At 47.7% G+C, this 12,055-nt stretch overlaps 1 protein-coding gene across 2 annotated transcripts in view; it reads right to left on the bottom strand.

Moving 5' to 3' along the window:
• Positions 1-3,282: 3,282 nt before the first annotated feature.
• Esr2 (estrogen receptor 2) overlaps positions 3,283-12,055 on the bottom strand; it is a 40,767-nt gene continuing 31,994 nt past the window's right edge. For both annotated transcript variants that reach the window (XM_055595426.1, XM_055595427.1), the window contains 2 exons: positions 4,640-4,820; positions 3,283-3,469 (listed from right to left, as the gene is read on the bottom strand). In XM_055595426.1, the coding sequence (XP_055451401.1) occupies positions 3,283-3,469; positions 4,640-4,820 (368 nt within the window). The remainder of the gene's footprint in view (positions 3,470-4,639; positions 4,821-12,055) is intronic.

Here is a 12,055-nt window from a genome sequence, read left to right as displayed (position 1 = left end):
GGGGGTTAAGAATCTCATTCAGTAGCCCAGGTTGGCCTTAAATTTATGTCAAGGCACCCAAGTGTTTGGGCTCCTGGGAATAAGTGACCACACTCAACTAACGCTCACAGTTTAAAGCCTGTCACCCACACATTAGCCTGATGGTACACAACCTCTGTCTGAAAACAATGACACTAGAGTCCGCCAGCAGGCTCAGAAAGACACATGACCCCTGATGGAGTTCTAGGAACAGGGCTCACAGGCAAACAAGCAATCAACACTGATGGTGCAGATACCGGGGACTCTTTTGGGCTGGCAAACCTTTATCCTCCACAAAGGCCAAGGCTGCCATCAAGTCACTGGCCAGCCTACAAGTGAAGGCGCTCCTTGGGATTTTGAAAAGCATATACACGGAGACAGCACTCAACTTACAGCTTCTACTGGATCCAAATTCCATGAAGTTTGAGAGCTAAGGGGGAGGACTGGTGTGTCGTTCCTACCCTCGGCTCCACAGGGAGGCGCTGGTGCCCGAGAGATGTGCTCTTTCACATGGGTATCATTTCCAGGCACATGCGAAGCTCTGATACACTGGAGGAGTACCAGAAAGCGATGGCAGGGCCTCCTGGCTTAAGAACCCCAGACGGCAGGACAGGAGTAAAGCAGCCAGTCTACTCTGCCCATCCCAGATGCTGCTCCACAAGGTTCAAGCAGACCCCCTCTAAGCTGAGAAGCTAGAAAAGAAATGGGACCGAGAAGTCACCCTCGGGTTCCATGTGACCTGGGGGACAGGGAAAGCCACTCATCCACAGAGAAGCTTCTTGGGTGACCACTTGCAGATTGAAACAAAAGAACCCTGCCATACCCGTCAGAGGCAAAGCTGAGGCCCGCTGCTCTGTACTGTAAGCTGCGGTTTCAAGGGGGAGTCCATTGTTCGGTAATCTAAGCCACGTTCACAGGTGCCAGGTCCTAGCCATCCTTTAAAGGAAACTTAAACATTTGAGACATTTGTCCTCAGCTGTGAGAGAACTCCTAAGCTGCCTGAAAGGAATGTGAACGGCTCAAGGAAGCCACCATGCATTAAAGAGAAATGACCCACTAAAGAGACAAGGCCCATCGTTAAAATGGGCGCTGAGCATGTCACCAGTACGCTGAAAACCGCGTCAACCTTCCGCAGCTGGTCTGGAACAGACAGCAGAAATACTAGCACTTCAGCGGAAAGGGAAAACAGGACCCTCGGGTACGCAAAACCAACACGTGGCCTTGAGAGGGTAGATTGTATCTCAACCATCCACTTGTTCCAGAGCCCAGTGGAAAACAGCCCCGTACTGAGAAGTCTCAGGCAGACCCCCGGGGAGATGCAAGCCAAGAAGAAATGACCTCGAGGGCTACACGCCCCTCCCATCGAACCAAGCACAGTGAGTGACATGAGCAGCCCCTAAGAGCAGGGGGGAGAAGTGATGTGAAATAAGAAACCGGCTGGGTGTGGTGGTCCTCGCCTGGAATTCTGTCAGGCTCAAGAGGGAGGATTAAAGATTCCAGGCTAATTAATGGCCGCTGGCACGTGCCCTTATCTAAATACACACAGGCCTTGCCATGGGAGGGTACCTGATTGACTGAGTTCAAACTAATCCCTTCATTAGGTATCCAAATTCAACCAAGAACTTCACTGTGTATTATTAATTAGACAGTAGCTTGGAGCTCGTTTCTGATTGTTTTATTATTCTTGCCCATCAGGCTCTTTAAAAAGAAACAAAATTTTCCTGACATGTTTTTCAAGGCTGCCTTGCATCAAACTTCCTGCCCTCCAACCCCTGACCTTTGTCCGAAGTGGGATGCTTTCTGTACTGCTGTGCTCAGGCTATAGCACTGAACTGCTAATAACTTCAAAATGCCTCTGAACCCCCAGCACCTGTGTGTTCCCTAGGCCTGCATCCGACACAGCTGCTAACGTCAGCTTTAGCAATAGCATACCAATAGCAAAATTAAGACACATTCAAGTTCTCTCTCGTTAAGTGTAATCTTCCTAATGAATGACTCAGTAAACACAGGATGTACTGACCACAGAAACACCGTTTTCAAAGGGAAGTCTACCTCATACTGCATCGCCAGGTTTTACTCTTAAAGACACCCGATCGGCGTGATCATTTAACTGCTTGCTTCCAAAGCAGAGCTGTCCAAAAATGCCAGTTTCTAAAACGTGAATTACAAATCACATTTTCGCTTCATCCAAACCACCTCACAAATGTTCTGATAAGAAGATATTTTAAGAGACCTATATAGTTTAGAGAAGAATTTTTTTTTTGTTATAATTACCCCTAAATAACTCTCTTTGTGAAGGGGTTAAAAAAAAATGTGTTCAGGTGCTTTACCCATCCAATCCACACTATATAGGCCTGAAGTTGTGTGTGTGTAATCTTTACAGAGGACTGTACATCTACAGCCTGAAGCATTCCTGTCTCCCATCCCTTTCCTCTGCTGTGCAAGATGAAATCCACATTCACAATGTGTTACGACTCACACCCACAGGATAAACTCCATTCTTGCAAAAACGGGGCCTTTCAAACACACAAACACACACACAGAAAAAGAGAGAGAACACCAACATAGCCTCAAGAACATTAGAAATTTAAATCTTAATCTGTGACAGTGGGCACACTCTGACAGGCCAAACAAGCAGGCTCTACAAAGGTAAGCCAGAAGGATGAATCTGCACATGGACAGCAAGAGGATCGGGGAGGAGGGACAAGGCCCACATCTGAGCCTGGCCATTATGCCTCCAGTCTCTGATGGAATCACCTGTAGCTTGTTGTTACTCCTCACAGGCCTGTGAGGTAGGAATGTGAAACCAGTTGATTGCCAGTGTGGTTTTTCGCCCTACAATCAAGGGTCCAGAAGACCCCATTCGAAGGCTAACTTTACAGCCACACAGTTAATTGTACAGTTCATTTCTTACAGCTGTGTCCCGTGTCACATTCTTTCCCCCATCTCAGGCCAATCCTTCCAAGTCAGACTTTGACCATTCGTTCCAGAACCTTTAAGGTGTTTTCCACGCGGGCAAGGAGATGCGAAGTGAGAGAAGGGCCACATCAAGAGCCTTCTAAGGCTATACAAGTTAGAACTCTGAGTTCAAAGGTACACCCTGCTACAAGGAACACCACAACCCACCCACCCTGACTCCTGGGAAGTGGAACGTCGGGGAAGGGGTACATGACCAAGGCAGCCATTAAGATGAAGCCCGAGCTTTGAGGGTGCGTGGTTCTGCCTTTGACCACCTCTGTAGACTGTCCACCTCAGGCCTGGCCATCACTGAGACTGTGGGTTCTGGAAGCCCTCTTTGCTCTTACTGTCCTCTGCTGGGCTGCACTCGGACCCCGAGGCGGAGGACCTGTACCCTCGAAGCGTGTGCGCATTCAGCATCTCCAACAGCAGGTCATACACGGGGACCACATTTTTGCACTTCATGCTGAGCAGGTGTTCCATGCCCTTGTTACTATGAGGAGGGAAAAAGCACTGAGAATCCTTCCCTCCAGATGGCCAGGAGAATGCCGGAAACGGTCCCTGTTAGCTCCTGCACAAAGCCAGCCCAACCACCCCACACGCCTCTCCTGTACTTTCTCCCATTTCATTGTACTGTGGCTCATGTATCCAGATCCCTCAACAGTCTACGTTCAAGGGCAAAAGTGACATCCCCTTGACCTCCTTCTCACCACCGGATGCTGCGCCACGAGCTCACTCATGAAGAGCACAAAACCAAAAGCATGGTTCTGAACAGTGTAATTATGAGTCAGCTTCAAACACTGGGAGACCTGAAGCACCTATCTCCTTGACTGACCCGGCCAATGGACATAACAAGACACCGAAAAACATCACCATTCTTGGCTTGACCTTGAAAAGGTCACCTGTACTGATTTTGGGGGGTCATGAAGAAACCAGCAATTAGGCGAACCAGACACCATCCTTCCTCACAGGTGAGCACTTCCATCCATCTTTACCTCCTCCTGGGCATCACCACCCCTGAACATCACTGTACCAGCAATAGCTATCACAACCCGTGCTCCTCAGTGCACACACTGTCCTCTTCCTGACCTGGACTCTGTTCCATCCACAGCCTTGCTTCCTCAATTGCTGGGAAGATCCCTCAGATCTCACCCTTGGTATCCGATGCCATGGAAACATAAGGACAACCCGGTGCACGTCCCCAGTCCCTCGGCTGAAGGACAACCAGGACAGCCAGGCTTAGTTAGCACCCTTACAAAAATAAGCCCAGGCCTTGGCCCTGGGTGGTAGAAGGAGGGTGGCAACTCATTTTAGAGGGAGAACTGCCCATTTTAGGACTAATTTTAGGACTAAACAAATTCTAAACACTACATCCAAGGTGGGTCCCACCAGCTGCCACAAAAATCTAACCAGGTGCCGCTTGGCACTCATTTCAACACCTACTATGTGCCAAGCTTTGGTGCAGGTGCAAGCACTGATGATGTGCTTGCTCCCATTCGAAAGTTTGGGGAACTTTAAAGAAAACTGTAAAGTTTAACTTTTCTTTAAAGCTGAACATTCTACCACATCCGCTGCAACCTTGCACGCGTTTTCCGGAAGCTCCGAACACATGCCCCGCCCACACCCATGCCCACTGGAGCAGCTTCCCCGGGGGAGGGGGTACCTGATGTGCCTGACGTGGGAAAGAAGCATCAGGAGGTTGGCCAGTCGAACCGACTGCTGCTGGGAGGAGATGCCGCTCTTTGCAATCACCCAGACCAGGGCATCCGTCACTGCGTTCAACAGGTGTGTCAGCTTCCGGCTGCTCTCCGCCTCCTGGCTTGCTGTCGCCAACGGGTACATGCCTGGACAGAGAAGGAGAGCCCCGTAGTCACTGCCCAGAGAAAAGGAAGCTGGGGTCACACACTGTTGAGTGTGCCTGGTTCCTCAGGGAGGAGGCAGCGTTGACCAGACCTACTCTAACTTTCTCATGGATACATGGCCAACATGAACGAGGAACTACCTCCTCTTAAGTCCTCCCCGAGAGCAAAACCTTATCACTCTAACAGAATCCTGGCGGGATAGCTTTCCTTGACAAAACAGTAGGCACTTCAAGTAATTATGTTTTGAACCTGTGGCACATGCTACATGAAGATGCTCAGGTGAGGTTAATTCCACTTAGCGCCAAGCAGGGCTCCTCATCACAGCATGTTTTGTTTGTTTGTTTCTGTGTAGTCTTGGCTGTCCTAGACTCACTTTGTAGACCAGGCTGGCCTTGAACTGTCAGAGATCCGCCAGCCTCTGCCTCTCCAAGTGCTGGGATTACAGGCGTGCGCCACCTTGCCCAGCCTCATCACAGCATTGAAGAAACAAACTGGTTTGTTTGCTATGAACCTCTGTGTGCTCCCCCCACATCTTCCGTGTGCCGCAGACAGCCAGAACACCGCCTGAGGCCACCTCTGCCCAGTGTCTCCTGCCTGTGGCTCCCTGCGGGGGCAGGAAGGACACCAATCTTTCCTTGGGTCTAACCTACTTTCCACCAGCTGACTGTAGCTCTCTGGCCCTAAACCAGTTCCCCAGCTCCTCCCACTCCCGTTTCTGGTTTAGACCTACTATTGTTTTGACTATTATGTACAACCTTTGGTGCATACAACCCAAGCTGAGAATGAGGTCAGACAGCATCTGAGACCCATAGCAGTAGCTCCCTGCTTTACTGGAACTCACCTCCCAGTGTTTCCATCAGTATACTTGACAAATACCTGGATTTGTAACTATAAAATTTTTCACATTGGGAAACAGTGTTCTAGCAACCTGAACCTGTGCTCCGGGGCCATGGTCACTCATATTGGGCTCAGTATAAACTACTTCTTTACTCCCTTTGAGGAGAGAATGGTAATTGGCAATGACAAGGTGCCATCTCAAGAAACCAAGTGCTAAGTTGAGCAGTGGTGGCGTGGGCCTTTATTTTCAGTACTCTGGAGGGCAGGAGCAGGCAGATCTCTGAGTTCAAGGTTAGCCTGGTTTACAGAGTGAGTTCCGGGGCAGCCAGGGCTACACAGAGAATCCCTCTCTTGAAAAAAAATAAACAAGAAAAAGAAACCAAGGGTCGGCCGGCCACGGCGGCACACCCCTTTAATCTCAGCACTAGTTTGGTTCTCAGTTGCTGTGATTAAACATTAGCCAAAAGCAACCTAGGGGAGCAAACTTACAAGTCACCTTTCCAGATCATGGGAAGCACAGGCGGGAACCTGGAGGCAGGAGCCAGCCAAGGAGGAGAGCTGCTTACTGGCTTGCTCAGCCTGCTTTCTTATACCACTCAAGACCTCCTGCCCCGGGGGCGGGGGCCACGCAGTGGGCTGGGTATCAATCGTTAATTGAAAAAAAAAAAAAAAAAAAAAAAAAACAGATGCCCCACAGACTTGTCAGCAGGCCGATCTGATGGAGTCGGTGCCTCTGTGGAGGTTCTCTGCCCAGCTGACTCTAGTGTGTGTCAAGCTGACAGGATTAACTAGTACAACTGGAGGGGCAGAGGCAAGCGGATCTCGGTGAGTTCCCACAGCTACACAGTGAGGCTCTGAGGACGGAGGTCAGTGGTCGTGCACCTGGAGTGCACAAGGCCCTGGGTATGAGCCCTTGTGCCTCAGTAAGCCACTGAGACACCCCGGAGCTCTGTCTCAAGCTGCTGTTCACCTCCTCCACATCCTCAGACCCTCCCCCGAAGCCACTCATTCATTCCCCTGGGCAGCCAACCTTTGGATCTCCTAGTGGCTTCCTTTAAGGACATCCCAGCTAGCTAGGTAAAGCAGATCCCTACTGTGTGCTGCCGCCATTGAGGGACCCAGGTCTCTTCTTAATCTTTTTTCTTTTTTTTTCTGGGGAGGAAGGGGTGCGTAACACATGTGTGGAGGTTAAAGGGCAGTTTGCAGGTGTCTCTCCTTTCACCATAGGGGTCCCAGGCATCAAAACCAGGTCGTCAGGCTTAGTGGTAGTAGGAAGCTTTGGTTGCTCAGGCACCTCACTGACCCCACCCCCATTAAAAAAAAAAAAAAAAAACAAAACTGTGAACATAGCCAAGGATAGCCTTGAACTGCTGTTCCTCCTGCCTCCATCTTCCTAGTGCTGTGATCTGGGCGTGAGCTGGCACACCCTATCTATGTAGTGCTGGGCCTTGTGTGTGGTAGGCAAGCACTCTACCAGCGGATCTACAACCCCGGCCCTCTGCTTTCTCTCCCAGTCCCCACACCTCACCCTGAACCCCACTTTTAACTCCCTGCACCCGTGACACACTGAGAATTTCCCTACAGTCTGTGTAGAAAGTCTTCCTTCTCCATCATTCCTCCTTCACATCTCAGCCTGATCACGAACTTCCTTCTGGAAGCGCCTCCTGAGTCCCAGCCCACACCTGCCTTGAGTTCTTTTCTCCACGTGCATGTCTGCTGTGTCCGCCCGAAGCCCCACAGCCACCCTCCCACCCTCATCAAGGCCAACGCAGCATCTGGAGGGCACAGACCCTGCCCATCTGTCACTGTATCCCCATCTCCTTCTACACTGCCTAACACAGAAGACACATTTGCATCTAGAAAGAACTAGACTGGATTCACACGGGTTCACGTTTTTGGATGTTCTTAGCCGGTCACATGATTATACCTAAAATAATAATGTATATTTTAAGTCCATACAAAGGAAAGCATAAATTTAAAAAGTACAGGGAATTTTGAGCTGGGCATGGTGGTGCACATCACTGATCCCAGCACTTGGGAAGCAGAGGCAGGTGGAACTCCGTGAGTATGAGGGCTAGCCTGGTGTACACAGCAAGTTTTAGGATAGCCTAGCCATGGATACATAGAGAAACCCTGTACGTTATGCTAATGAGATAAGCCTGTCACAAAAGACCTCTTTTTTTTTTTTTTTTAAGATTTATTGATTTATTATGTATTTGGTGTTCTGCCTGCATATGCGCCTGTGCACCAGAAGAGGGCAGGAGAGCTCATTATAGATGGTTGTGAGCCACCGTGTGGTTGCTGGGAATTGAACTGAGGACCTTTAGGAAGAGCAGCCAGTGCTCTTAACCTCTGAGCCATCTCTCCAGCCCCCAAGACCTCACTTTTCAACACAGCGTATGGCCCATGAAGTTGGTTTCAAATTCTCCACATAGCAAAAAAATGAGTTTGACCTCCTAACCATCTTGCTACTCCTGGGTGCAGAGATCACAAGCATACACCATCAATAACTGAGCTACAGCCCCAGGGTTAATCCCTTTTTTTTTTTTTTTTTTTTTTCATTCCTCTATTAAGATCCTCTCTAGAACAGACACGGCCATAGAGACAAAACAGACTGGCAGTTACACTTCGATGAAGGGTGGGTGGGTGATGGTTCATTGTAATTATAGACTGGGGCGCTGTCCAAGAGGGCTTCCCCAGGGAGGATTAACCGAGGGGGAGACCTGTGCGGTGGAGTCTACCGCAGCGAGCTCCAGAGCTCCCTATCTGCTTCCTGACCCAAGGATGTGGAAGCTGTGGTCCCCCACAGCTACAGACAGACACTGGCCCCAAGGCCATGCTTTCCCATCACCCTTCCTCCCTTGGTTGCATTTTGTAGGGTATTTGGTGGCGTCGCCACCACACAGCTTGAATTATAGACCCCAAATGGGACAACTGTGGTATTCTGTCGTTGATAGAGTTGTTAGAATAGTCCTCAGAACCAAAATGGCAGCAGCACAGATGGCCACTGGCAGTATGTAGCTCCCCTCCACAAACACGGCTGGTAACCTGTCCCCCTTCTCCGAGACTCAGCATCATTACCGAGGGCTGACCCTGGGCCTTCCACAAACTTGGAGGCAGTGCAGTCTCATCCAGAGCCTGCGATCAATCGGCTTGGGAAGGGGAGGCCCCACATTTAAAGAGGCACCTGCCATGTCAAGTTCTTATAAGGGGGAGTGAATGTATGAGATATCTAAAAGTAACAAAAATCACCCAGGATACCCGCTTTCCTGTACCTCTCCTGGGAATACCACACTTTGGGTGTCCACACACCTGCACACTGAGACAGCATGCGTGCGCACAGTAATTACTAAGCGGCAGGCCTTCAGCTGGGGCAGAGGACAAGCCAGAAACCCTGTCAATCAGATACACAGGAAGCAACAAACCTGAGCCCCTTTCACCCTTAAAAAAATAGAAACACTATGACTCACTGTAAAACAAAACCGCTTACTTTTCATAAAACTAAAGAGATCTAGCAGAGGAGAAAGGGGAAGGAGGGAGCTCTTGGCACAATGCCCCAAACATAGCAAAGGTGTCACTCAAGGACACAACCACTGACCCTGCTGTTTCCTAGAAACAGCTGTGTGTTCCTCTCTCTAGCCCATCTGACATTCTGGAAGCACAAATTCCAAGATTTGTGGTATTCTACATGTTCAAAGAGGAAGATCCAAGCTTTGCTCAGCTGAAGTGAAATAATTCAGAAAATCTGGAGTGTTTTACTTAAAAATCCTAGAATAGTATCACGGAGATTTTTTTTTTTTCTGGCCTTGAAGGGTGAAGGGAAATGTGTGTGCTGTTCTAAAGCAGAATAGAAGGGCCTGGGTTTAACCTTATAATTATTTTAATTAATGAAATGTTTTTTTTTTCTTTCAAAACCTTAACATTTTTTTAAATAAATAGATCTGTTGCTAATTTATTTGTTTGTTGTTGTTTGAGACAATGTCTGTATAATGCAGGCTGGCCTCAAACTTGCTATGGAGCCCAAGAGGAGCTTGAACTCCTGATCCTCCTGCTGTCCCTCCCAAGTTCTGGAATGGCAGGCAGGCACCACTGTACCCAGCTCCCTGCCCCTAATTTAAGCTACTTTAAAAGAACAATGGTAATCATTTGCAGGTTTATTCCACTCTGTCCCCTAGATTTAGACCCTAATTCTAGGGAAACGTGGGTATAGTTTTAGATTCCCAGGTGACAAGAGATGTCACCTTATTTTGGTGTATGTTAGCCCCAATGCTCACATGATACCTTTTTCGGGGGAGAAGTTGTTTCGTTTTGTTGGTTATTAGGGGCAGGGTTTCTCTATGAAACCCTGGCTGTTCTGGAACTTGCTCTATAGACCAGGCTGGCCTCAACCTCAGAGATCAATCTGCCTCTGCCTCTGCCCCTGCCCCTGCCCCTGCCCCCGGCCATGCCACCACCACCCTGGGTGATACCTTTTAATTCATGAAATAATAACACCCTAAGCCAAAAGCCCTGCAGTTAGCTCATTCTGCTATCCTTAATATTTAAAAATCATTGGCATGCATCGGAAACTGAGTCGACGTTTTACTAGATGCTGCTGCTTACTTCTAGTCTATGCTGCTCCCATTAGGAGGGCTATCGGGCCCAGAAACCTGCAGTTATTTGAAACATCTCTTTGACAACGACTTGACCACCAACCACGCTGATATCAGCACACTTGCTATATACATTTTACTTCTAATAAAAACCCTTAATAAATAAAATAAATAAAAATCCTCAGTACATTGGGTTTGTTTTTTGTTTTTGTTTTTGTTTTATTTAGTTGACTGTTTTATTACTGGTTTGTTTCTGGTTTTAGTTTTGAAATACGAGCACAGAGGACCAGATAATAAGAAAACTAAATGTTCATTCAGCAGATTCCTACTTAGAGAAGGTCTTTGTGTCTTTGCGTAGAACTGTTTCTACAATTTTTTGGTAGAATTTTTTTTTCCTTTTCAAAGAATATCTATTACCATTTCTTTTAAGATTTATTTTTATTAATATTTTCAATTATGGGGCCATATGTGTATGTGAATACAGAGTTCTCAGAGACCAGAAGAAAGCATCAACTCCCCAGAGGCTGGAGGTTCAGGCAGGTGTGAGCTACCTGACTTAGATACAGGAAACTGTACCTGTGGCAAATAGTTTTATTTTGCCTCTGGTTTTGAAAGTATAAAGAATTCTAGAGTAATATTGTTTCTAAAGGTGCCATTTCTGTCTCTTTCTTTAAGACTTAAAAATGCTGTGCATGTATGCATGTATGTGCACATGAAGGCAGGTATCTGTGGAGGCCAAAAAAAAAAGGGTGTCAGATCCCCTGCAGCTGGAGTTAGTGGTGTCTATGAGCAGCTCTCTGCAGATCCTAGGAACAAACAGGAAGTCTCTGCAGAAACAGCAAGCTCTTTTAATGGCTGATCCAGCTCTCCAGCCCCTATTTCTCTGTCTTCTGACTTGGATTTCAAAACAGAAATATGCTGTCATCTTTACCTCTCCTTCTTTGTTTATATAGTCATTCCCTCTCCTTATCCAGATGTTTTGCTTGTTTGTTTGTTTTAACAGATATTTCTGCTCTGGGTATATGTCTAAATATTCCCAATGACTCCAAACACCAACACAGGTGGATGACTTGAGCCAGCCTGGGCTATACAGTGAGACAGAAAAAGAAAAACTGGCCATCGTGGAACACTGCTCAGGAAGCTGAGGCAGGAGAATCATCAGCCTCAGGACAGCTTGAGCTATACAGCAAGACCTTGTTTTAGAGAAAAGGAAAGGAGAAAAAAAGTGGCTTTTTCTCTTTCCTCCTTAAACACTCTGGTAAGGGCCCGTCCCGGCTGTGGCTCTGCATATACTTCTTACGCAGGGGTTAACGGAGCATCTTGGAATCTGTTCACAGTCTTCAGTAAGTCTAGTTCACTTCAAACCTGCTGTGCTTCACATCTGCTAACTTACCTTCTGTGACAGCTTTCGCATCCTGTGTCCTGCCTTGCCTGTAAGATGCAGGAACTGTTTTAATGTCTCTGTATATACTACCTCTTTCATTCACCTCACTGTCATCTTTCCAGCTGGGTGGCTTTTCTCCTATTGAAGATCATATTTTCTTCTTTGCATGTTTAGTAATTTTCAGTTAGTTATTTTGTGTATTGTGATGGTTACCTCTAGGCTCTGGCTAACGTTATGTTCTTTTTGTAGCCATTGCTTTGTTTTGTTTTGGGTTTTTGTTTTTTGTTTTCTCCTTGATTTTGAGTATTCACATTGGTTGTTGGGGGTGGGGAGGTATCAAAGTCAAGTCTCCTGTATGCTAGGCAGGCACTCTCCCAAATGAACTACCTTCCCAGGCCCCTGGT

The sequence above is a fragment of the Psammomys obesus genome, unplaced genomic scaffold, assembly GCF_907164565.1.
Source record: "Psammomys obesus unplaced genomic scaffold, mPsaObe1.curated_primary_1811, whole genome shotgun sequence".
Lineage (NCBI taxonomy): Eukaryota > Metazoa > Chordata > Mammalia > Rodentia > Muridae > Psammomys > Psammomys obesus.
The sequence above is the reverse complement of the archived record's forward strand: the minus strand, read 5'-3'. Positions and strand labels throughout refer to the sequence as shown.